The sequence below is a fragment of the Podarcis melisellensis genome (genome assembly GCF_964234715.1).
Source record: "Podarcis melisellensis genome assembly, chromosome: 4".
Lineage (NCBI taxonomy): Eukaryota > Metazoa > Chordata > Lepidosauria > Squamata > Lacertidae > Podarcis > Podarcis melisellensis.
Window position 1 is genome coordinate 49,419,176 of NC_138531.1, and position 26,833 is coordinate 49,446,008.

At 42.6% G+C, this 26,833-nt stretch overlaps 1 protein-coding gene across 3 annotated transcripts in view; it reads left to right on the forward strand.

Moving 5' to 3' along the window:
* Positions 1–25,522, forward strand: part of LOC309368742 (cystathionine beta-synthase-like) — a 30,479-nt gene extending 4,957 nt beyond the window's left edge. Inside the window, exons 1-16 of one of the 3 annotated variants that reach the window (XM_081909037.1) lie at positions 1,408–1,458; positions 3,615–3,802; positions 9,016–9,122; positions 9,803–9,937; positions 13,153–13,232; positions 14,286–14,417; positions 15,050–15,119; positions 16,371–16,462; positions 16,863–16,994; positions 18,202–18,286; positions 19,570–19,675; positions 21,035–21,109; positions 22,042–22,176; positions 22,871–22,979; positions 23,976–24,060; positions 24,936–25,522. In XM_081909037.1, coding sequence (XP_081765163.1) covers positions 1,423–1,458; positions 3,615–3,802; positions 9,016–9,122; positions 9,803–9,937; positions 13,153–13,232; positions 14,286–14,417; positions 15,050–15,119; positions 16,371–16,462; positions 16,863–16,994; positions 18,202–18,286; positions 19,570–19,675; positions 21,035–21,109; positions 22,042–22,176; positions 22,871–22,979; positions 23,976–24,060; positions 24,936–25,108 — 1,740 coding nt within the window. In that variant the 5' untranslated portion in view covers positions 1,408–1,422 and the 3' untranslated portion in view covers positions 25,109–25,522. Of the gene's footprint in view, positions 1–1,407; positions 1,459–2,463; positions 2,535–3,614; positions 3,803–9,015; positions 9,123–9,802; positions 9,938–13,152; positions 13,233–14,285; positions 14,418–15,049; positions 15,120–16,370; positions 16,463–16,862; positions 16,995–18,201; positions 18,287–19,569; positions 19,676–21,034; positions 21,110–22,041; positions 22,177–22,870; positions 22,980–23,975; positions 24,061–24,935 lie in introns of those variants that run through there. The other 2 variants (XM_081909038.1, XM_081909039.1) reach the window with 2 other exon arrangements.
* Positions 25,523–26,833: the final 1,311 nt, after the last annotated feature.

Below are 26,833 nucleotides of genomic sequence, written 5' to 3' on the forward strand. Positions count from 1 at the left end.
CCAATGCACAGTCAATGTTCATCTGATGCCTTGATTTGCTGCAGTTAATTTAATTTAATTTTTCTTGCAAAGATGTGGCGTATTTTGGATACAGAACAGTAGACGCCTTTCCATAGGTGCTATCCTATGCATGTTTACTCAGAAACAAGTCCCACTTCAAAAGGAGTTATTCCCAGATAAATGTACACCAATAGAGCTGCAATCCCAGCCAGGCTTCACCTATCCTTATTGTCTGGATAAACCAGTGGTTAAAATAAATTGAAAGATAATTTATTTATATTACACTAGTAGCCTTGTATCTGACATTGTTTGGCAACTCTCCTAAACAAACATATCAGAAGTTTAGCAAGGTTCAGTCTGCCGTCTTCATTAAAAATGGCATCCAGCTGCATCCAAACAGAGACAAAAACCAATTCCTTGATCTCAGGAACCATTGTGCAAAATTTTGTTATGACATCTTTGGAGGTGTCCAGCTGCATAGCAAATAAACAGAAACAACTTTCTAAAATATATAGTAATTTATTTTTTATAACTATCCTCAGTACTGAACTGGGTTCTTTGGAGATGATTCCTTTAGTGACGGTGCCACCACAGCAGAAGGCCCTGCTCATCATTGTCCCCAATCTGACCCCTGATTTGGAGCAAGGCTCCCTCAGATAACCTTGGTATATGAATGCTCACTTTGTTCCCTAAAGTAATCTGGGCCATGACCACATATGTCTTTAAATGTTAAAACCAGCACTTTGAGGCAGAGGGCCTTCTCAATAGTGGCACCCGCCCTGTGGAATGCCCTCCCATCAGATGTCAAGGCAATAAACAACTATCTAACTTTTAGAAGGAAGTTTTTAATGTTTGATGTTCTATTGTGCCTTTAATTCTGTTAGGAGCTACCCAGAGTGGCTGGGGAAACCCAGCCAGATAGGCAGAATATAAATTATTATTATTATTATTATTATTATTATTATTAATAATAATAATTTATTCTGAGAAACAAAGGGGAAGCCATTGTAATTCTTTCGACACAGTTGCTAAGTTGCTCCCATTGGCTCAATTCCACCAGGTAGTGTGCAGCCACACTTAGAACCAACTGAATTTTCGAACACTCTTCAAAGGCAGCCTTACGTAAAATAGCAAGTAGGCCAGGGAGATTGCCAAGGCATGAATCACAGAAGCAAGCAGCAAAGGGAAGATAGGCTTTGTATAGCCAGACTAGTATACTTCCGTGTTCCTATAGCGTTCCGCAAATGACATCACTCACAATAGCCTTCATGATCACAGACTTGTGATAATCAAAACTGACTAAGTCCCATACACGTTGTGGCACTTGTGCCACCTGGCAAACTGCCGAGCAATTATCACTTGGCAGAGTTTCGGCGGCGTTTTACACCTGTGATTCCCAAGTTGGGATTCAAAAAGAGGGCAATGACTTCGCACCTGAGTTCATTAAAGGAATATGAGGTATAATCTGTCTTCTGTTTCTCACATGGGCTTCTGCGTGGACTCTGCGCCTTTAGTTGATGCAAAGTTTCACTAAAAGCCTCAGTAGCACTGCTAGGCGGAAGTATGGGGAAATGAAGGATGACGCCATTGCGGAAAAGTGGTGTCAATGGGATTTCCCATCCAACTCCCCTGGAAGCAAATACTAGCTTCAAAGGAGGGGTGCCTCAGGACCAAGGACCATGACAAGAGAAGAAAGGGTTAAACTCCCCTTCCGCACCTGCCAAAGTTCCCATCAATTATTAGTTCCCACACAAATGGCCTTTGGATGGAGAAGCTACATATTAAATCCTAAAATACACTAAAGTCTTTGGCCCATAGTTTACTGGACCCAAAGGCTTTTCATCTTTGATAGACAGTTAAAATATTGAACTAAGTAAAGTAGGACACTTTTTCCAAAAGTGGAAAGGAGGGGTTAATCTTTTTCCAAAATTACAAATAATAACATTAAAAAAAAATAGCAAGAGACTCTTAGGAAATTGCTCAAGCAAAATCAAGCTTGGTTGTGTAGTACACAGGTTTGCTTGTTCCCTGAATTAACATGACTAGCCAAAAGTCAGGGTAAGTATCCACAATGGAAGCTGCATTCTTAGATTTCAGGCCTTGGCAGCCTTCTTTCTAAAGGTAACAGATGTGAAGAATGGAATGGAATTGCTTTATTGAAAGAGCAGCTCCTTGGCATGTCAAAACCTTCACGAAAGGGTGAACTATCCCTTACTTTCAAGCTTTCACAGCAGCTTCAAATTGTATAACTTTTAAGCAATTAAGGTTGTTGATACCCTGTAAAGATGCCGTTGGTTGTACCTTGGCCCTGTTGAAGTCAATAACCTGCAATTACTTCAGATTTAACCATAGTCTGACCCTTGTAGATATTTCTTAATCATACCTTTGAACTCAGGATGAAGTGAATTGTGGAAAACACAAGATAATCTTGAAGACGTCTCTCAGAGCATTGGAGCTCTCTATCTAGCCTGTCACTCAGGACCATGGAACCTGGTTGAATTCACAAGTGTCTGCAGCTGAGAATGGCATTCTTGGTAGAGATTATTTCCAAAAGGGCAGCTGTATTAGTCTGTTGCAACACAAAGCAAGAAACAGTCCTGTGGCAGTTTAAAGATGAACACATTTACTATGGCATAAATCTTGTGTGGACTAGAGTCCACTAGATCTGATGCATAAATTGTTTTGCTGAGTAAACATACATAGTTGTTTTTGTTTTGTTTTGTTTTTGAGATGGGGGCAAGATCAGCTGTGAAGTCACAAGGAAAGGAAACGCAGAAAGTGCAGCGGCAATGCTATTACACCAGGAACTGCAATATTAAAAAACCACCAGGAGAACTTTTTAACTGTAGCTGAAAGTGGCAAAACTAGAACGAAGGAAGTTCTGTGGAAAGTTGCAATGTGAATGTGTGAAATTGCAATTCATCGAGAGGGACAGTTGTGGGGTTTGTTGGTTTGTTAGTTATTTAGTTAGCTAGTTTTCAAAAAAATCATGCTACATATGTTAATTTGCTTACTAATGCTAGGATGTCTAGATTATCAACAACTGTTTTGTGAATAGTGTTAATTATGTAATTATGACCATCCTGTTACTTTTTGCATTTCACTTCTCTTTGGCCTCACTGTTAGTGTTTACAATCTCTGCCCTCCCCCCCCCAAACCCCCAGAGTTTGTGCTTCTGGGATATCACTTAATGAATTTGATGGAGTTGATTGTAGTCTACAGAAGCTTATACACAATAAATTTGCTTGTCTTTAAGATGCCACAGGGCTCTGTATTGTAGAGAGGAAACTCATAGCAAACGTGAAGATCGGAAGTGATTTGACAGGATGGCAATTCTCTGTGGCTGCCATGCAATTGAGTTCCATAGAGATTTGCAAGAGTCTAGGCTTGAATTTCTGGCTTGTGAGCTTGATGGGCCTTGTCACATTAATTAATGTTCAGTTATTTTAGAAAAATAATAATTTACTACTTCCTTTTTCAAAGACAGCATGCCAGAAATTGTAACAAATACATTAATAAGCACATATCTGACACTTCAAACCCCCCCCCCATTAGAGTTGAAGAACTGAACTTGTTTATCCATATTCTTCCACAAATTTCCTCTCTTTCTGTAGGTAATGATGGCTTCTGTTTTCACATCCAACAAAACCATCAGGGTTTGCCCTTTCCTCAATGGAGATATTGAAAACCCAGAACCCAAAACTAACAACAGCAACACATGGATTCGTCCTAATTTGCCCAGCAGATGTACATGGAAACCAGGAAAACCCATCTCAGAGTCACCTCACAGCTGTGTGCCTATGTAAGTAGCATTTAGAATTTTAAAAATTACCTCTCAATGTCCACTCCCACCTTGACAGGTTCCTCGTAAATATATATTGTATGAATCACAAAGTAGATGTTCATAAGTGGTATTGTGACCATATTCCAATATAGTTTCAGATCAGAGATTCAGCATGTGGTTTTCATGCTCCCCCCAATCTAGTTTATTAGGATTTTCACACTATTACTAGCGAACAGTACAGTCCCTTATTCTCACTCCCCACTCCTAGATTCCCTCCCTCCAACCCCCCCTCTCTTTTTTTAGCTACAATATTTTCATCATTGATATTCAATTCAGCATGCTATACAGTACTTAAGCTGCACACATACTATATATTCTATACCTGTACATCTATCTGTATACGTATGTACATGTACATCTGGTTAAACATCTGAGTAAACCAAATGCATAATCACCTATATAAGCCTTTGGCAACCTGGTACCTTCCAGATGTTTTGGGCAATCATTTGCATCACAGTTTAAAAACATCTGGATGACACCAAGTTGGTACTAGAGACTAATGTTCTGGTCATTTCCTTCTGAGCCTAATTTGGATGAGCCTAATTTGTCCACAGGGTGGCTTCTTATTCTTTGTTGGTTCTCAGCTTTTGAATTACAAAATGAAGACATTGCAAAGTGTCAAAGGAACCTTTTTCAGATTCCCATGAGGAACATACATGATTTCCATTGTATGTTGGTCTTCCAAGGCTTTCTTCAGATTTGAGGGCCCTGGCCAGAGTATCTTTGGGTGGGCCTACTCCTCTGTCAGTGAGCCCAGGTAGGCTTAACTGCCAGTGGTGGCAGTTTCCCAAGTATTGCTGTGTGACTGGGCCTTTTAATTCCTCACTGTGCTCCAAGGTGATGCTTGGTCAAGGACATTGTGGGGAATTAAAAAGGTGATGAGATCCCACAGCCTGGTGCTGCTTGGAGTGTTGGTCCCTCCTCTTCCCCTCCTCACCCCCCCCAATTGAGGGGCAGACATCTGCAGTGTGATCTGCCAGGGTGCTGGAACCCAGAAGTTACTCAAGAATGGGAGGTGTTGATGGTGACCCCCTGTGAACTGCATTTATTATGATGGGGAAAGCAGGGAAAAAACACCCTACGTCTCTAGACTGGGAGACTTGGAAATGACCATCCAAGTCACTGAACCAGAACTTCTATGGTTGTATGTGTGCTCCCATTTACTGTGCATTCACTGCATTTCCATTGCTGGGGTTTTATTCCATGTTCACACAACTCTTCAGAATGCATATCTGTCCTGCACTTCGTTGTGAAATACTGCTGTTCGAAGCATTGTATCTCAAACCAGCTTTACATCCTTCGGAGTCCCTTAAGCAGTTCCTAATTCATCTCCAGCCAAGGTGCAAATACCTTTGCACAAAGTAAATACATCTCCTTCCCGGCAGCAAACATCAATGAAGCCACACTAACATGAACAGCTGGGGGGGGGGGAGAGAGAGAGTGCTGTGAAACACACAAGTGAAACAACTGCACTGTGCTCTAAGGTGGTAATGTGGACAAGTCCTACATTTAAAAGAGATTGAGAAGAGCAGCCGCAGTGTGGCACAGACTCATTCTCATCTGAGTTTCAAAATGTAAACAGTAATGAGTGGCACCCTTAAGGCTTCCCTCTAATCTGTCTTTCATGGTAGCTGGTTTGTGTGAAATGATAAAAGCTATTCACTGCATAAGCGAAAGAGCAGTAAATCTGTTTAGAAATTGCTCGGGGAGGTGATCTGTCTGAGAGCAGAGCTGCGGCTTCCCCTGTCACAGGACCCACCTGCACCAGCAGTTTGGAAGTAGTGCTTAGTTCAGCCTTTCCACGTATAAAAAAGGCTGTTAGAAATATAGTGGTACCTTGGATTAAGTACTTAATTCGTTCCGGAGGTCCGTACTTAACCTGAAACTGTTCTTAACCTGAAGCACCACTTTAGCTAATGGGGCCTCCTGCTGGTGCTGCACTGCCGCTGCGCGATTTCTGTTCTCATCCTGAGGTAAAGTTCTTAACCTGAGGTACTATTTCTGGGTTAGCGGAGTCTGTGACCTGAAGCGTATGTAACCCGAGGTACCACTGTAGTTCTCAAAAACCAGAAGCACTTTTGGGGGTCCTGTTTGTTTCATAACAAAGGGAATCGGAGAAAACAGCATTTTTGGGCAAAAGGGCTGATTTATTCTCTCAATCTGACATAAATGAATTAATTTTGGAACAATTATGAAGGGGCTTTATAAATAAAAGAAGACATTCCTTCCATGTCATTAGATAAGGTAGCATTGGTTGTTGCAATGTGTTCTTTTTACAATATAACTGGTGCACCTTCTTGCAACTGCCCAGTACGCTTAAGAGCAGTAGCTTATTTCCATCTCACGACTCAAAACAAAACCAAAGCAAATTGTTGGGGGGAGGGTAATGAAATTCTCTTGCTTCTGCCAAGATCTACAAACTACCATCAAATTTAGCAACACCAAAGGATTTCCTAGCTGTCCATTGTAAGGATTTTTTAAAAAATCATTAAACTATAAGAGAGGAAGGCGGAAGAAAGAAACCCTGTTCTTCTTTATTAAATGTGTAGGGTGTGCAAGAGCTCTACACTTCACAAAGTAAAACAGAGTTTTCTGCTCGAACCTGTTCAAGATAACATAGATCTGTAACCGAATGCTTCCTGTAGTAAAATGAGTTAATGATAAGCAGGAGGATTTAGAAGTCATTTGGGATATCCTGGTGACTTGTTTGTTTAAAATGTTAGCTCTATCTCTTCTAAGTACAATATGTCCTAAATGTTAAAGCACCATAAATCTCCAGACATACCTACCTAGCTCAGGTGGGGAGGGGGCGCAATTTTCTCAAGGAAGGACTTCTTTTTAGGATCGCTTTTCACTGCTAAGCAATGTATCGTCGCTGGGGAAAGTGGAATTATTTTACCATGACGAAGGGATACTGTGATCTGAAGCAGTTTGTGGGATGTGGGAGTTGCATGAGAATCATAAGCACTTAGTTAGGGGAACATCTCAGGTACGATTAATATCAGTTTAAAACATTGTTCATTTTTCTTGATAATTTTGCTAATTAGAAAACTGTTTTTTCCAAGATTTTACATTGCGTTCTTCTCTGTCTGGCAAATTTGTCACTGCTGAATGTTGCTCCTTTCTCATACATGAAATGAAAACTGCAAGTTGCTGAGGCAGTCAGTTTCAAAGCACACGCACGATAAATTCCAGTCCCCTAAGAGTATTCCAAAACATTTAATTCAAAGAAAAGCCCCTAGAGGGAGCTCTTTTACATATTCTCTAAGAAGCTGTGCCGTGCCAAATTTATGGGATTGGAAAACTGTGATTTCTCATACAAAAAAAGGCCTGATCCACACCTCTTGGATTAATTTGCTGTCCACCAAATCTTGCATTTCTCCAGATGTTCAACCAGAGCTTACACAGATATAAATGGTCATTTTCAACCCGTATTTTGAGAGGAAAGTACTTATCTAAATACCCATGAAAGGGTTGTAGCTGAGCAGTAGAGCATTAGCTTTATTATTATTATTATTATTATTATTATTATTATTATTATTATTAAATTACATTTGCATACTGGGCAGACAATACTATGCAGACCAGCTTCCTGTGTTCTTATAGTAGTTAAGTATTTAAGTACACAGAATCACAGAATTGTAAACTTGGAAGGCAACCAAAGTGTCATCTACGCCAACCCTCTGCAATACATATTTTGAGAGCATTAAAAACCCCCACAAAGATTCATGTGGAACTAGAACTGGAAAAGCTATGAGTAAAAACATGCAAATGTGACATGGAATTGAAATAAGCATAGTCCCCTATCCCTATTCCGAAACCCAGCCTAGTAGTCAGACTGTGCATTCTCTACAGAGGCCAGCCCCATTCCGAGCTGCCCACATGCGCCTGCCACATAACCCATTGATCAGGTGCTCAATAGGCACGCATTGCTACCCTGCATGCAGACAGGTGTACATGCTTTGAGCTCCAGTGGCATAGCGTGGGGGGTGCAGGGGGGGCCGGCCGCACCGGGCGCAACATCTGGGGGTTAGGGTTAGAGGGCGCAAATCCACTGGTTAGGGGGTGCAAATCCACGGGTTAGGGGGTGCAAATTACTTGCCTTGCCCCAGGTGCTGACAACCCACGCTACGCCACTGTTGAGCTCCTCTGTTCAGCAGAAGGATCCTGATTTGGCCAGGATCCCCTTTCATCTAGAGGAGCTCTATAGGTGTCTTTACCTAGGGATGCTTAACTCCAGTGCTTTTTTCCTGACGGGACGCAGGGGTTTGTATACCCCTAAACATTTTGTGAATCTAAGTTTGGCCTCATTGAGGGACAGTATTTCAATAAGAGTGGGAAAATGAGAGTACCCCTAAACATTTTTAAAGAAAAAAATAAGCACTGTTTAACCCTTTTCAGCCAGCAGCGGGCGTGACCAAAGTGGCTAATACTTTCTCTCACACACACACTTAGGGATGGGGAGGAAATTCAATTTGGTTCACATTTAAAGTGGAACCTACCTCACACACACAGTTTCTCAAACAGTGCACAACTTGAAAAACAGCCATCCTTCAAAATTCGCACTTATCTGAATTTTTCAGTTCCACACTACAGCCAAGGAATGTGTACAAAAGTGTATTATACTAAGGGAAATTGCTTTTTTAAAATGTGTATGTTAGGCAAAAACTACATGCCCAAATGTGTACATTAGGATATTTTTTCACAAATACACTGGTGAATTTTCATGAGGGTTTTTTTTTAAAAAAAATAAAAAATCACAATTGTTATGGAAATGTGGAAAATGGAAGATTGGGGGTGGGGGGAGGGAAATTGAGAGAAACTAAAACTAACAGATTCTCCCATCCCTATCCACCATACATACTGTACTCATAACACACACACACAAATGTATTTTGAAGAATCTAAAATCATTGTGAATGTTGATCAATATAGTATTATCTCATTCTAGATGTAATCTGCCCTGAGACCTTATGGTGAACAGAGATATTTAAAATATTAAATGTTATAGAAATGCTGAAACAAACAAACAAACAAACAAACAAACAAGTTCCTCAAATGTTGCTGTGTGGCTCTTAGTCGTTAATATATAAAAATGTTTATTTTGAAACTCCACAAAAAACTTTTTTTGTTCCATAAAATATTCCATTTTGTTCTTTCTCCTAATGCAGTCCAAAAGAACCAAAGATTCTGTCATCTATTTTGGAGAAAATTGGACACACCCCTCTGGTCCGTGTCAATAAGATTTCAAAAGCCCATGGGCTGAAGTGTGAGCTCTGTGAGTGTCCTTTTGCTTTCATTCCACTTGTCAGATTTTTTCCTGTATGCTGTGTTACAGGAGTTCGAAGTATCAGTGATGGGAAAAAAGGGTCATTTAAACATACAGACCCTACTAAGGAATGATTTGTGCAGAATGCTGGGAAACGGAGGTAAATGGGTGCTTTGGGAGCTGCTGAAAGTGGGCTTTGAGCCCTTTCAGTTAAGACCTGTCCTTACTTGTATGACATCAAGCGAAGGGTGAGTGGGCGTGGCTTACCCCCCAAAGCCTCATGGACCAAATGAGGAACCCTGGAGGTCCAAGACTGGCATACAAGCTGGAGGGTCCCTGCTATTTACACATAGCAATATTTTGCAGTGCTAACTGAGATCAGAGGTAAATGAATCTAGAGAAGGGAACCAAAGCCTTATTACAAATAGTTTATTTTTAGCCACGATAAGAGCTATTAGCTACTTTGGGAATTGTTAGGGGTCTCCTGAAACTTCTCGGCACCCTTAACAAACTGTGCTTTCAGGGTGCTTAGGGGGTTCTTAGTGGTATGATACTGCTCTGTGTAGAAGGCTGAGGGGACCAGTGTCTTAAAAAAACAAACAAAATTACTTCTTAGAAAACGTGATAACAACAGTAATAAGGGATCTTCAGTCCATGTTCTAATGTGTGAGCTTGATGTGAAATTCCAGTGGCCAAGTGTGAGTATTTCAATGCTGGAGGAAGTGTCAAAGACCGAATGTCCTTGAGGATGATAGAAGATGCAGAGAGAGCTGGTACTCTGAAGCCAGGAGACACACTCATTGAGCCTACTTCAGGAAACACAGGTGAGGAGAAGCAAATAGCTTTTGTGCTTTTTAAAACGGCCTTTCCACATGACAAAAGATACCCTTTGTTTTATCTTTAACATTACATTTGTGCCAGTACTGTGATTTGATCATCCACCTCCATAGAATGGATGCTCTGCTACATGGATCCCCTTTACACCAATGCCCTGCTTGTCTTTGATCATTCTCTCCCCACAACATCATCATCACCATCATCATTATTGAAGAAATATGTGTGCTTTGGAGCTGATGAAGTGGTGCACACGGTTCTATAACAGCTTTAAAGGACAACCACAAATTTTAAAATAGGAAAGGTTCACAAATGGAGATTTCTCCAAGGGACGAGGTCTGTAATGGTTTAAGAGCCGTATGAAGATGTCCGTGAGTTGTCACCGCTGCATATACAGGCAGCAGGTTCATTTAGGAAGCAAGGCTTTATGTAGCAAAGAATTAAACCAAAAATAATAAAAGTACTTTTTTCTTAAGTTAACCCAAAAGTTATTTTTAAATATGCACACATAATATATACATGCATGCATACAGAATTATATGAATATTGTATATGCATTCTGGGTAAATGCACCAAAAGGATCTATTCTCCAGTTCCTCAGTCTAAAGTGTGAGAAGATCCCATCGGCAGGTCAGTGTGTCTCTTCGTGCTTCCCAAAGGGATTACGTCTTCAATCCTATTCGTTTTGTTCTGCCCTGGCATGCTGAATGAGATCACTGGGAGGAGGAGGAGGAGGAGGAGGAGGAGGCACAAGATGGAGCCCTTGCGATCTCTGTGCACTTCAGCAAGTCTCTCACTTCACCCACAGCAGTGGAAATCAGTGTGCGTTGCTCCTGTGCTCTGCATTGTATTCCTGAGCATTTGTTTGATCTTGGTCAAATATAGCAGCCATTTCTATAAAACTCCATTGACGACAGGATATGGAAACTCCGGGTGGTGGGCAAATCCACCCATTATTCCCCATAGCAGAGAAATCCGTGATTCGTTTCTGAATCCGCTTTGCTTCTCCTCTTGCACTGACACCTAACACTAAAGCCCCAGTCGGCCTCCTCATCTCAATGAGGGACAGCTGCCTTGGCCATTCATTCCCAATGAAACCTGAGTGCACAGCACAAGCACACTGCAAACTAGTCATGGGAAGGGCTTAACATCTGTGCTGTTTTTGTTCTGCACACACACGGATTAGGTGCAATTTGCTTTCATGCCCTGTACTATAGGAAACACAATTATCCCCTTTGTTTCTGCTTCACTTGTTAGAAAGAGACTACTCCAAACTCTTTTTTCCTGTAAGCATGCTGCAAGGCTTTATGATCTCATCAACCTTACTCCACCGAGTCTTGAAAAACATAAACCGTTCTTTTATGCTTCTCAGCGTTCCAATTTATTCAGATCAAAGAGCTACAGAAGTCTCTGCGCAGTCGTAGGGTGAACCAGTGGCCATCTTGAAAGCGTAATTGAGCAACCCCCATGGCTCCAGCCAACAATTTTCTGATATTAGAAACCATACCAGACCCTGCTGAGCTTTGCGAATGCGCTAGCAGTTTTATTGCTGCACCACATCCTGTCTATCTAAAAGTCAGGGCTTGGAATGGACCAAGATCTTGCCTAGGACTTGGGCACTGCTCTGCTTCCCCTCTGCCATTATGATCTTCTCTCATAGGGAAGACAGGAGGCGGAGGGGGCATGATGTCTGAACAACTGCCTCCTTTCCTACAGACCCCTCCAGGTGTTAAGGTCAACAGAGGGGACCCATTTGTTCGTTCCACCAGTTCCACCTCTCTCAGAAGTCCATGAAGTGGTGGCCTGGGAAAGAGCATTCTCTGTGGCAGCCACTTAGTTGTGGAATTCCCTCCCCACAGAGATGTTTGTGGCTTTTTTACTATACAGTCGTACCTTGGTTCCTGAATGCATTGGAACTCGCACATTTTGGCTCCTGAACGATCAAAAACCAGAAGTGACTGTTCCAGTTTTCGAACCATTTTCATAGAATCATAGAATCACAGAGTTGGAAGAGACCACAAGGGCCATCGAGTCCAACCCCCTGCCAAGCAGGAAACACCATCTGAGCACTCCTGACATATGGTTGTCAAGCCTCTGCTTAAAGACCTCCAAAGAAAGAGACTCCACCACACTCCTTGGCAGCAAATTCCACTGTCGAACAGCTCTTACTGCCAGGAAGTTCTTCCTAATGTTTAGGTGGAATCTTCTTTCTTGTAGTTTGGATCCATTGCTCCGTGTCCGCTTCTCTGGAGCAGCAGAAAACAACCTTTTTCAGAAGCCGAAGGTCCGGCATGGCTTCCGCAGGTTCCGATTCACTGCAGGATGCTCCTGCAGCCAATCAAAAGCCGTGCCTTGCTTTTCGAACGGTTCTGGGAGTCAAAGGGACTCCCAGAATGCATTCTGTTCGAGAACCAAGGTATGACTGTACACCTTTCAGTGAATGCTGAAGACCTACCTCTTTACCCTGACCTTTGACACTTGAGATGTGTGCTGTCAGAACCTAACCTATTTTGTAATCTGTTTTAATTCTTGTAACTCGACTTGGGACCTGCTGGTGAAGAGCAAGTAATAAAGACTTTATTATAAAGTTGATGATAATAATGATAATGACGGTAAATAATAATGATGATGATGATGATGTCTTTTGAGGAAACCCAGTGGGGTGGCTTTAACTAAGCAGTCAGCAGGGCAGATGGGAGAAAGGGCAACTGAGCTTCTTGTGTTCTGATTTGCTTTAGAACTTACTGCACCTTCCTCCTGCATGATCCACTCTGCTCAGGTTTACTTTCACACCCACCCCATACATTTAAAGCACATGGCTTCCCCAAAAGAATCCTGGGAGGTACAGTTTATCCCTCACAGAGTACAGTACCTAGTGCTCTTAAACTACAATCCCCAGGTTTCTTTTTGCTACAAATGCATGTGGAATGTGCTTTCAGTGTATGGTGTGGGACTCTAGATCCAGTGTCACATCATACAGCTTGCTTCATCCTGTCTTAATGTTCTCTGGCTACAAATAGCAAAGATCCTCAATGGGATACTTCAAGAGCTGTTCCCTGGTTTCTTTTCTTCAAAAGTGAAGAGTTGAAAGTTGCTCAGTTTAGAAGTGGGAAAGAGAGGCGGTTGGAAACATCTGCTTATCTTGCTACTGTTTAATAACTCCTCTATTTGTCTTGTTTTTGTTTCCTTCATACTTGTCCACCAGGGATTGGAATTGCCCTGGCAGCTGCAGTGAAGGGCTATCGCTGCATCATTGTAATGCCAGAGAAAATGAGCATGGAGAAGGTGAGAGAGGGGAGAGTTCTCCTGACTGATTTAACATAAGTGGCCCCAGCCATGGTCAAAGTCTGTTTTGATTTGAAATGTCATAGTTTTTCCCATCCCAATGCTTCATAAAAGGAAAACTAGCCAACCCTGTGCGTTTGAGGGGCTTTGCAAGGGGGTTATCTGTTGATCCTTAGCGCCTCACAGAACATAGTGAAGCCACTGCCGGATTAGAGTATCACCATTACAGATAACTTGAAATTATTAGATGTAAAAAGCTGTCATGTACTATGTCAAAGGTTGTAATCCAAATGCCAGTTATGCTAGAGTGCAGGAGGAATCGCAGTCATGGGTTTCCTTGAGCTCCAGGGCAAACAGATGGCTCAAGAGTTTATTTTCATGCTGGGCAGTAGCTTCATGTGTTGCACATCTCCATGATGCACACATAACTGCCCCCAATGTGGAAGTCAATGGGAAAGCAAGTGGCGCCCTCGTGGAGCTGGGAGATGAGGCCCCGTGATTTCTTATGGTGTAGATTATGCTGAATTTCTCAGTGTAATTTCAATGATGTTGTAGCAGAACTGTGTGGCCGTTCCTTTGCATGTGTAGAATTGAACTCCTTGTTTGAAATGAATGGAACAGCCTCCACAAAGAAGAGCTTTGTGAGCATGTTGGGATGCATTTGGGACCTTGGATCTGAGTAGTTATCTTCAGGGAAACTTATGCTGCAGTCCCATTCACATTTTCTGAAAATCAGTCCCATGGAAGATGGTGCATACATTGTATTTCTACATGCATAAGTATAGGGACTACATTGTCACTGTGAACCAGCATCAATCGTGGTACTCTGCCTTGTGGTGGCTACAGTTAAACCAGCATTGGTATGGGGGAGTAATATGTTGCTGCTTTTAATTAACTATTTTTTAAAAAAACTTGCTTGCCTGACCTTTGAGATGGACCGAAATTTAAATTAAAAACCCTTAAATATGCATTGTATGTGTTGTGCATTTCTTTTTTCTTGTGAAAGACTTGGAGGCTGGAAATCTGGAGCTTACGTACCTTTCGCCCCTCCAGGTGGATATCCTGAGAGCCCTCGGGGCTGAGATTGTAAGAACTCCCTGCACGAGATACGACGCCCCAGAGTCAAATGTCCGTGTTGCTTGGAAACTGAAGAATGAAATCCCAAACTCACATATTTTGGATCAGGTAATATATTTCTTATTGAAGTGCTTTGACTGAATTACTTGATTTAAAAAACAACAACTTCTACCCATCTAATTTGTTGATACTAGCCTGTGATTCAAAAATATGTGATTTCTAATGCGTACCTCTTTTTTAAAAAAATCACAGCTTCTTAGTAAACATAGTTCAGGCATTTGGCTGTAGGAGTAAAACAAAGAAGTCCACAACCTATTGATACACTCATCCATGTTTGCTCTCTAACTCTGATCTTGCTAAGCTTGGCGGGGGGTGGGAACTAAACTGTTCATTCTAGGCATCATTCCTTCTGTTTCCAGTGTTAAGGTTGTTATTGCTCAACTTGAATGTAGAGAGTTCAGGATGAGGAAGAGCTACAGAGCAGCTGGTCTCTCAGCTGATCTGATAAGGGCCCTGCTGCCACTCTCTGTCTCTCTCTGTGCTGCAGCCAAAATGATCTCATGCGCTGCTTGTGAACTTCCCAGAGGCATCTTGCAGACCATTTTGTTCTGATCTAGCAAGGCATTTCTTTCCGAGAGACTTCATGGTTATTATCTGTCTGCTTTCTCTACAGTGCTGCATTTGACTCCATCAATTTGACAGTAACTTTCCCTTTTTTTCTGTTCCCTTTACGACAATAGTACAGAAATCCAAGCAACCCGCTGGCGCACTATGACACCACAGCTGAGGAGATTCTGGAGCAATGTGACGGTATAATTAATAATTATTTTAGGGATAATCATGCTGCTCAGCTTTGTTGTTTTACAGAAATGTCTTAAGAAATGGTCATGGATATAACCACCGTTGCCTGTTCTCACTATTGAATTGCACCTCTCCTGGTTTGTAGGAGAATGAAAACCATGGGTGATATTCGATGAAGTTTTATACAGAGCACACCCATTGAAATGAATGAACATGACTAAGAGAGACCCATTAGTTTCAATGAGACTCCTCTGTGTGCAAAATTAGTTGAGGTGCAGATTACTAGCTTGTGGTTATTGCCTTTTACAGTGAAATGTATTAGGGCCGCAATCAAATATATGCTTAGGACTCAATGGATTTGCTTAGAATTATCTAACCCTGATAGTTTATTAATTCCACAATTCCACAAGCAGGGGTGACAACTTGAATAAGATAGATATGGGGGGAGGCAGGTAAGTCCCCGCCCGTATAATTGACCACAAGACACGGCACACACACCCTTTGAATGGCAATGTCCATCAACTTTGAGGGGGGAGCCGACCCCTTCAAGTATTTTAGGGGGGGTTGAAGGGACCTTGGCCTCTAGGAGTTAGCTCCTATGGCCTTATGGATTTTATGTAATTCAGTAAGTACCAGTAGTGGGCAGCATGGTGGCACTGACCTGACTTGCTGACAGTTGAATCACCACTGAAAATAAGGAAGAAGGAGGTGGATGTGTTGCAAATTTACCAGCAGGGACAACCCATTGCTTCTAATAATGCATTTACATAGTGCCAACTTCCCCACTGCCTCTCCTCTTTCCCTCCTGGTAAGCAGTAGCAGCAGTGACTCACTCACCGGAAAGTCATGTAAGTGTTGCCATCCCAACATGCAGTGGTAATCGCAGAAATGTAAAAGGAAACAGTTCCTAAAAGTTCCTAGTTAAGAGCTACCACAATTTCATGCAGCTGTTGGCTTACTCTAGTGTATCACACAGTAAAAACGTAAAGTACAAAGGGCAGCTCCATTTCCTCAAGCCTGCACTGCAAAAACATAACAGGAAGTTGTAGCCAATGAACAACAGTTTATCTTAATTAAAGCTTAATCCTAAATGCTTGTGTTTTATTTTGCTGTGGATACTGTTCTTATTGTCAGTGGACCATTAATTAAGGTTGCATAGGAGTAGAGCTATGCATTTTGGAGCTTGGGGAAAGGTATGCTGTCTGATTGGTTGGTTGATTGATTGATTGATTGATTGATTGATTGATTCTCCCACTGCAGGCAAAGTTGATATGTTTGTGGCTGGAGCTGGAACAGGAGGCAGCATCTCTGGAATTGCCAGAAAGTTGAAAGAGAAATGTCCTGAATGCAAAGTAAGTGAGAAGGCTTGTTTGGATTGGCTCAGACATCCAGGCCCATGGGAACGTCATTCATGCCACCAGGGACCATCAGGGCCTGGCGAGGAGGTCCAACAAACATCAACTTTTTGCTTCAGCAAGGAGATTGTTTGGACATCCATTTGATTCCCCAAGTGTGCCAGACTCTTTCTGCTCCTGAAGGAGTGATGCACACAGCTAAATTTTTATGCGCAGTCACCATGCTCTCACAGAGTAGCATTTACATGTGCCCCTGAAACCTAGGCCTCATCCTGACCAGGCAAGTGCAGTTTCCCATTTGCTTGACGGTTCCAAGGGTGGGATACTCATTTTTGTGTGAAGTTGTTGGTTGCTCCTTTAAATATTTTTTAATTAATTTGTTAATTTTCCTTCACAGATTGTTGGAGTGGATCCTGATGGCTCCATTGTGGCCCTGCCCAGCTCACTGAACACAATATCAGCAGAGGATACCACAATGGAGGTGGAAGGGATTGGACACGACTTTATCCCAACTGTCCTTGACAGATCTGTAAGTGGCAGCGTGACGAAGATCAGGAGATAGAGAGATGTCACTTGACTCTGAATGAAAACTTTCAGAATCACATGAAGTGCATTAAAAGTTGCTAAGGGTGGTTGATTCATTGACTATGTACATGGCAGCTGCTTAAGACAAGGCCATTTCCCACGGCTGCATTTCAAGTCACATTTGCACATTGCTGTTCACGCTAGAGCAGGCATAGGCAAACTCTAGCCCTCCAGATGTTTTGAGACTACAATTCCCATCATCCTGGACCCCTGGTCCTGTTAGCTAGGGATGATGGGAATTGTAGTTCCAAAACATCTGGAGGGCCGGAGTTTGCCTATGCCTGCACTAGAGTCTTCCCCAAGCCGCCACCCTCTATTCATGAAGTTGTCATCCACTCATGGGCTGTCATCTGTATATGAGCAACAGCTGTCTAAAATGTACACATTTCAGCTTAACTGTGAAGTGAATGTAGCTTACATTTTCAAATTAAAAGGAAGTTGATTTGAGGAAAAGCACATCAAAGTGCAGTATTTCTCAAGAAATTACAGGATAGATACGGATTCTGGCTAATTTCATGTGCAAATGGCTTCCAATACCAGCAGTGGGAGCGCACTGGAACCAGAGTTGAATGGTAGCAATGTCCACGGCCCTAGTACTCATTATCATCCAGCAAAAGCCATAGGAGAGACTCTGCTGCAGCATCTCATATAACCTTTAATCATAAATGGAAGGGAAATGGCCTGAAATTGATTAAAACAGCAGTGTACTAACACTGCAACCAGACGGTGATGATAGGCAACATTGCGGTGCTTTTTAAAAGCTGCCTGATCCTGTCCACGTTTACTCAGAAGTAAATTTCACTGGCTTTGATGGGACTTTATCTCAAGTATGTGCATTGGATTGCAGCCTAGCTGAAAATGCTTTGAGAGAGGCATACTTCTGAAAATATTTTTGTCCCGCTGATAACAAACATTTTCCAGGGCTGCAAGTGAGACTGTATTTGTATATCCCACCTTATCTTTGAAAAGTTTAGGAAAGTTAAAAACAGATATAGCTAAGCTTACTGAAAGGGGAAAAAATGATCCTCTTTGAAACTGCCCTCAACTCTGAAGAATCTGTTGGATCTCTGCCCATCCCATTACGTGTAGCAGAGGTGCAGGACCCAAAGGCCCCTGAAACCTTAAAACTCCATATTTTGTTTCTTTTCTAGGTGATAGATCAATGGTGCAAGAGCAATGACAAGGAATCCTTTCTTATGGCACGAAGACTGATTAGAGAGGAGGGCTTGCTCTGTGGTAAGCATTGCTGAAGATCCATTGTTTAAATCATACCCTTCTTGGAAAGCATTGTTCAGAGTCTGAGCATAAAGGTTACCCAAGGAACCAATTAATAGTCTGATTTAAGGGCCCTTTCACACAATCCTTATTTTCATGCCGTAAGTATACAGTTGCTAATCATTTACTTGTTATGTAGAATCCACGTCTTTCCTTGAAGTAGTGTTGTGCAGATATTGCATTTTGAGCACTCAGAACTCTGTGTGCAAAAGCAACATAACCACCCTCTGTCTGTCTCTCCAACACACATGTCCAGTGCTTTTTTTCTTAAAAAATGTTTAGGGGTACTCTCATTTTTACTCAAGAAAATCACCATTTTATAGTTCAAATCAGGAAAAATAAATACAGTAAATGGACAAAAGTACAGCGATTCACAAAATATTTAGGGGTATGCATACCCCTGCGTCGTCCCCCCCCCGAAAAAGCACTGCGCATATCTGTTGCTATGCCTTCTGAGCACAGCATGGAATCTGGTTGCATGGAAGGTCAAAGGTCTCTGTTGAATAGTACATGGGGCATCTTTACTACTGAGTTGCCACGCACCTCCCCCACACCATGCAATTTTTGTGGTACTTTAAAATGCTCTGCTTTATTTTCTGTTATTTTTGTTGTTGCCATTTTAAAAGCTAAGCTAGATTAGGGGTGAGCAGAAGGTAGATCAGGATCTGCTGCAATGCCTTCAGACGTGCATTTGTTCAACAATAGGAACAACAATGATAGGGCTCTCTCAACACACACCCTTGCCCAGTATTTTGCAATCTATGGGCCACGGTGCCGCTGGACGAAGGTGTACTTTTTGGGCAGGGAATGGGGTGAAGTGGATTTTGTGTGACAGTATTGAACTCATCTCTGGTGCCGAAAACAGAAGGGGACCCAGTTCCTTAATTCTTGGTGTATGATCTCTGCCTCCCCCACCTATCCCCCGCCAACTCCAGTTGGTGAATCTTGGGGTACAAATAAAAAAACCAACAGAGTAGATTCTGCAAGTTTGGTATCTGCTCACCTCTCATTTATACCTCTGTAGAAGTAGCTATACACAGCTTAGAACTCTACTGTCTAAGAAAGACATTTACCCTTGATTTTTTTTAAAAAAATGCAACAACAACACTGAACACTAGCAAGGTTGCGTTCTTGCATCAATGCCCCACCGTTGGCTCAGGAGGGCACCAAGTAGGAGATGGCTGTATCTAAATCATTCTTTAATTGTTGCTCATTGAGTAGTAATCTCTTTTTTCCTGTGGCAGGGGGCAGCGCAGGCAGTGCCATGTCTGTGGCTGTGAAAGCTGCAAAGCATCTGAAAGAGGGCCAGCGCTGTGTTGTCCTCCTGCCTGACTCTGTAAGGAACTACATGTAAGAGACAATGCCTTCTTTCATTTCTGCTCTCCTGTCTACAGAAGCCCATGGGTTGAAAACACTCAGACATATGTGAGAGGAAGGATCTGTGAGGATAGCAAAAGAATGTGAGCTTGTTGCTCTCGTACCACATTAACAGCAGTGCGGAAACTGTCAACAAAGAAGCAGGAAGCGAGTTTTATGAGGGACTAATTCTGTTGATACCAGATACTTGTAAATCGCTAGACATAAAATTACTTTCAGTTCAGTGATGTGGAGGGGAATGAAAAAAGACAACTCCTGTTATTGTTACATTATCGCATGGATAGTGTTATGAAAGTTTTATAGCTCTCAGCTGAAGAAACAGAAGTCTTGCAAGTCATATCACCTGTTACGGATTTTAGTATATGGTTCACACCCAGCCCAAGTTTTTCTAGAATGACTCTTGGGACCTTTGCACACTTATCATTTCTAGTGGTCTAGTTGTGTATGTGTGCGGATTGTTTTTGGCATGCTGCCACATGACGCTGGCGTCATTCAACTTGTATTCCAGCATAATGAACTCCAAAAACCTGCTTTTCCTTCTACCACAAAAACCATGACATTTGTGAAAGATTCAGAATAGATACTCAGTATTTTCATTGGTGTGTTGTTTGTACAAGCATAGTCCCTGTTTCTGTGTGGAGGGATTGTGAGTTGGTGGGTATGGTTTGGGGGGGCATCTATTTTGTACCACTTTCCTCTGACCTGTGGAAGATATCAGTTTGAAAACTCAGTTCAGAGGAAAGATATAGGCAGCTATAGGCTATGGTACTGAGTCAAAGTACTGCCAATGACAGCATGCATTATAAGATGCAGACAAAACTTCATCACAATATCCAGGTCTGCCATAGCTCTGGCAGGCATGCAGTTCCTCTTTTAATATCCTATAATCCCACAAGATTAGAATTCTGGAATGCTGGGCACTTTGTACACACAGAAAAAGCTGCAAAAGGAATACCCTCATGCGGAGGCTCATAACTCTGACGTTTATTGGCTGGAGGACCATAAGGGGTGTGACTAAGGCCACAGAACATTTCTCCATTGGGGCACAACCTGCCATTCATGTGGGAAGGAAAACCCACACTCACTCTATAATAACAGCGACATGTGACCAAAGCTGCAGGCAAATGCCTACAAATTCACTCTTAAAAATGGCAGATTAAACAGCAACTATGTCACTATTAATGGCAAGTGCGGAAAGTCCCTTAATGTTCAACTCAGGGCTGCTTAAAGACATTCTGTGAGTACCTGAAGGTTAGGCTAGTCCTGTAATGGAAGCTTGGATGAAAAACCAAAGTCTGACACAAGGTCTCAGTCTTTCTTAATTATCTCTAGGTCTAAATTTTTGAATGACAAATGGATGGTCAAGAATGGATTTCTAAAAGAAGATGTGGAAGAGCATCATCCTTGGTATGGCTCACTTGTTAATTTTGCCTGACATAAAGTAAAAGTAATCTGAATGGCGGGGCAGGAGAAAGCAAAGACTGTTTGTTTGTACCAGCGATAAAAAGATGCCTTAATGCTTTCACTTTTTGTTGATGAAATCCAGATGCGCTCAGGAGGAGTGCATCTAAGCTGATCTTCTGGTTGAAGCAGGTGTGTGTGAGTGGTGGGATCACAGACTGCAACTAATCCTTTTTGATCCATCATGATTTGCATGACACGCTCTGTCTAATTCTCTTCTGTGCTTTGCCATGCAGCATGCACAAGGACAGGTGTATTATGAAGCATAAGGATAGTCGGGCTGGCGAATATTTTTGTCCCAGTGTTGCATCCTTGTAGATGGGACCATGATGGAAAACATCAGGTCCAGCTCCAGATTTTGGAGGCGCTGGACACAGTATTCCTCTCCAGTGCCCTAGTGCCTGCCATGTGAGCCCCCACAGGCATTGTGGCACCTGCCAGCCTCTCCCTTGTGTTCATTTGTGGGCTTACGTGGCGGTGGGACTGTAGTAAGCCGGGAGCAGAGCTGCTGCCCAAGTAAGTGAGTCCATTTCTGAGCATCAAGGGTGATGCAGTAATAGGCTAGGAGCCAAGAGATTGTACTAAGTGAGTTAGTGTGTATGTAAGCAGGAGGAGGAAGACTGGGGTGGTGGATAAAAGCTAGGCATCAGTCCCAGTGAGCCCTGCCAGTGGGTCCTGGCAAATGCCCCACTATGCCAGGTACTGGGCCTGGAAAATATAGGAATCAGTCCTAGATAGTTTGCTGAGCTGCAAAGCATTTCCTTAAGTCCTTTCAAAATGTGTGTGTGTGTGTGTGTGTGTGTGTATAAGACACAGAGCAGACTGCTGGGGTTTAACACCACTTGCTGTCCTTCCTGCCCCCCCCCCCCTTGTGATAGGTGGTGGACTATCAAGGTGCAGAAGCTAAGCCTCTTAGCCCCTCTGACTCTCCTCCCAGATGTGAACTGTCAAAAGGCCATTGAAATCCTTCGTGAGAAGGCATATGACCAGGCACCAGTTGTTGCAGAATCAGGGTAAGTCTCTTATTCGCTGAAGCCTCATTCTAACAGTCTTCAGGAGTCTTCAGGAGAATTCCACAATTCTCACTGTATAAAGCTCTAATGAGAAACAGCCTATCATTGACATACTTACTGAAATCTTTAAAGAAATACTTAGAGTAATATGGGCCTTAGCCAATCTATTGCAAGTGCCTACACATGAAGGATTCCTGTAGGCTTAGCAGCAGGCATTGCTGCTTTGTACTTTGGCAAGGAGACAAAGCATCAAACTCCTCCTCCCTCTGTGCCACCCTCCCCACACAGCTGGCATAGGGAATCCCCAATCAAGAGCTATGTCACATCCGCTTTGGTTCTTATAGTCAAAGGACATAGAACTCTTATTGGTGGTGTGTTATTGAAAAGCTTCCTTTGAGAGTTTGTGACTTTTGGAGCATTTTCAAAGAGCCCAGTTACGTTAAGTATTGGCCTGCCACCAGTCAGGCTGAATAGAAGGGGTATTGGTACTGGTCTAATTCTAAAAGTGGCAGCCTTGCATGCCACTGAGCCGCAACAGATGTTGCAGAAAGTGAACTCCCCACCCCACCTATCTTGTCCTGTGTCTTCTCTGTATATGCATGAACTGCTGGAGCTCTCATCTCCGTGTTGTGAAAATTCAACTGCATTCATTTTGCTTTTTTAAAAAACCAAACAACTGTGTGTTTTCTTGAAGACTCATCTTGGGAATGGTAACTCTGAGCAACATCCTCTCCTCCGTCCTGGCAGGAACTGCCCAGTTCTCAGACCCAGTGATGAAGGTCATGTATCAGCAGTTTTCCAAGGTAATGTGTGCCCAGTACCTGTTTTGGAGTTGCTGCCTAGGATGGGAGGATGGGAGATTCAGGAAAGGAGTGAAAGCTGAGGTAGAAAGGACCCAAAGGATCCTCTAGACCAGGGGTTGGCAACCCTTTTCAGCCGTGGGCTGGTCCACCATCCCTCAGACCATGTGGGGGGGGGCTGGACTATATTTTGAAGGGGGGGAAATGAACGAATTCCTATGCCCCACAAATAACCCAGGGATGCATTTTAAATAAAAGGACAAATTCTACTCATGTAAAAACACACTGATTCCTGGACCGTCCACTGGCCGGATTGAGAAGGCGATCTGGCCCACAGGCCTTAGGTTGCCTACCCCTGCTCTAGACAATTCCCTGCAATACAGGAATCTTTTGCCCAACATGGGGCTTGAACCCATGACCCTGAGATTAAGAGTCTCATGCTCTACCAACTAAGCTAAGGAGGCTAATTTCAAAACACTGGAGATGCCAGAGAATGAACCCAGGATATGAGTATTCTGGGGAGGTTCAAGTAGGTTGTTGTCTTGAGATCTTGCCTCATTTAAGATGGTTCTGTTGCTGAAGCACTATAGGACAGGGATGGGGATCCGGTGGCCCATTGGATGTTTCTAGACTACAACGATCATCCCTGACCATTGGCCATGCTGGCTGGGGCTGGTAGGAGTTGGAGTCCATCCACATCTGGAGAACCACAGGCTCCCCAGCCTTCCATAGAGGAAGTAACACAGAAGCAGGATCCTTCATGCCAAGACACTGCTGGAACATCTTTTCTCCCCCAAGAAAACTGAGGTGGGGTGGAGGTCATCTAAGCACAACCTCAGAGGGAACAAGGTGTACTTGACATGGAATGTCCATCTCATACATAACATCTTCCATGTGGTTCCAGCAGTATGTCACTACTTTATGTGGGACTTTATGTAAACTGGGCCCTAGATGTCTAGTAGCAATTTGATTCACTTTATGTTTGGGACTTTATTACAGATTAGCCTGGATGATACCCTTGGAAAGCTTTCACACATCCTGGAAAATGATCATTTTGCTATTGTTGTGCATGAGCTGGAGCAATGTAAGTAGCTTTTCTAGTAAAAATAAAAAATGTCATATTACTAATTGTGTGTGTATATATACACACACACACACACCTAGAGATGACCTAATATGCCCTTCGGGCCATGAAATAGATATACATGAAAGGCATCACATGTATGTATTAGTATATTAGTTTACTATTTGTTAATTTATTGCATTTATAGCCCAGCTTTTTTTCCAAGGAGCTCAAGGTAGCATTGTAGACATCTGCAAAGGAAAGCCTATATGTTTTGGCTTTCCTTTACAGACATCCATGCCTAATATGTGGACACTGGATGGGATGACACCTGGGGCGGACTGCACCTACCGCACCCCCCTTTCTCTGCCAGTGCATGTGGCACCTCTGGGGGTGAAAGCCCTGAACATAGCCACTGTGGCTAGTAGCCTTTTCTTCTGAGAATTTGTCTAAGCCTCTTTTAAAGGCATCCTAGCTGGTGGCCATCAATCCTTCCATACTTTAACTGTGACCTGTGTGAATAAGTACTTCTTTTTGCATGTCCTGAATCTTCCAGCATTCAGCTTCATTTCATGGCATGGTGAGAGAGGGAGGAAAACTTCTATCTGTCCATCTTCTCTATGTGCATAATTGGACAGTGGTATGAAGGAAAAAGTTCCCAGATGCCACAAATAAAGATAACATTTCCTCGTGGGCAGGGCTTTTCTTTAGGGGGAACTCAGTTCTGGCACCTCTCAGGTGGGCGCCATTGCCATTCTAAGAGAACGAGGGAGGTGTTCATGGTGAGATACAGTGCCTCTTTTTCTAGAAAAATAGCACTGCTTGTGGGTTTCCTTGGATGCTATACTGGAAGCATCAACAGTATGTAATCTTCCTTAATTTATGTCTTCTTCCAGACAATGCAGATGGCAGCTCCTTCATGAAACAGATGGTATTTGGTGTGGTCACAGCCGTTGATCTTCTCAGCTTTGTCACCCCCAAAAACAAGACCCAGGAACGAAGAGATGTGACACTGGAATCAAATTCTTCTGAAAGAATTTTCTCCATGGCAGAATCTGTGGAGAAATAGCAGAAGACCTTTAAGTATAAGGGTCTGGTTTTGTTTTCAAGTATGGCTTTCTATTTTAGAATTAGCATTGTATTTAGTATAGTATTATACTAGTATCTAGTATTTCTATTTTAATTTGCCTAGCTGTTCTTGGTCTGCTATGTTCATAGCTATGCTCATCCTAAATGCCACCAAGAGAAATAATTTGGGATCAGGATGATTGGACAAGATCACATACAGTTAAAATAAGTAGCTATTCTGTGATAGCATGTTAAAAAAAATTAAGATTCTTGGGGGGAAGCAGTAGACTAAATGGATTCTCCTGTGAGGTTGCCTTGATTTTTATCTGACATTTTGTTGTTTGCATTAACATTGACTGGTAAATGCATTTCAAAATCTGCTGGCAGAGCAATAAAGAAATACTACAGATGCAAAGGCTGCCTGACTTGATTGTAGAACTAACAATAATACTCTTTGCTTGTACAAGGGAAGTGTGAACTGGACTGTACAGATGGATGAATGTTCATAAGCCCCCTTTCCCCCAGAGAAAGCCTTCCTGCTGTTATGTTGACTGCTGGAAGTGTATGCTGCTACAACTCACTGCTGCATCAACCTCTTAGAACATTCTTGACCACGAAAGGTTCCTGGGCATAGGAGACCATGTGCATGCCAATGGTTCCTACTTCTAAGAATCTGACAGTCATAGAACTGCCATAGCGGGGGGGGGGGGGGCTTAAGGAGATCTGATTCTGGTACAGATAAACACAGCTACATGTTGATGACTTCTGTAGCCTACCTCTGAATATCATTTTGGGGAAATACACACAGTCATGATAGGTGAGTCCCAAGGGCCAGATACAGATACTTGGATGACCACATTTGCCCCCCCTGGTCTGAGATTCCTCATTCCTGCCTTAAAAGAACTACCTATGAAGCACAATAGCAACTAGATTACTTCAATCTAGACCCCAAAATTAGTTGCAATTAAGTCCCATTGAGAATAATTTCTATCTGCCTTCACATCAAATGGAAATTTGAAAGCTTTATAATTACATTTAATTGACCTTTTTTGCAACCCAAGGTGTTATATTCGGTTCATAATTGTACCTCCTTCCCCCCCCCCAATATAGCAGAAAACAGAACAGATGATTTTAATTCTGCAGAAGTTCATAAAGCAGAGCAGTAAACAGTAGACTTGCACTCTTAAGTGCATAGCGTCAGAACTACTTAGCTATATAATGACAGTCTCCAATGTAGCTTTCTGTCTTTGAGTAGACTGGAGAAACGGGGGCCGTGATCTACTTCCCGTTGCTCAGTCCACCTTTTTGTGAAGTTGAGGAACTTCCTTTAGCAGGAAGAAGGCTGAATTCAACAGCTATACTGGCCATTGATTGTGCACCTTTTCACCTGCCATTTGTCTGTACCTTTTTCCTTTTTTGGTATGTAGTTTCTCCTAACCAAGCACTTACCTTGTGAACAAAGATGGAGGTTTAAGGAGCTCTGAACAAACTGCTGTGCATGTGCAAGCCAGCATTAGATCCCACTGCAAGGAGAAAAGGTTCACCCACGAAGAACTCAACCACATGTGAGGTTTATAACTGGATTCCACTGTAGATTGGTTGGCGATGGGGAATGACTGGTCCATACAAGTAAGGAGGCCAGTTGTCAACACTATATGCACATACCTATACGATGCTGACTCGGGAACCTACCACAGAGTAGATATGGGTACACTCTCCCCTCCAT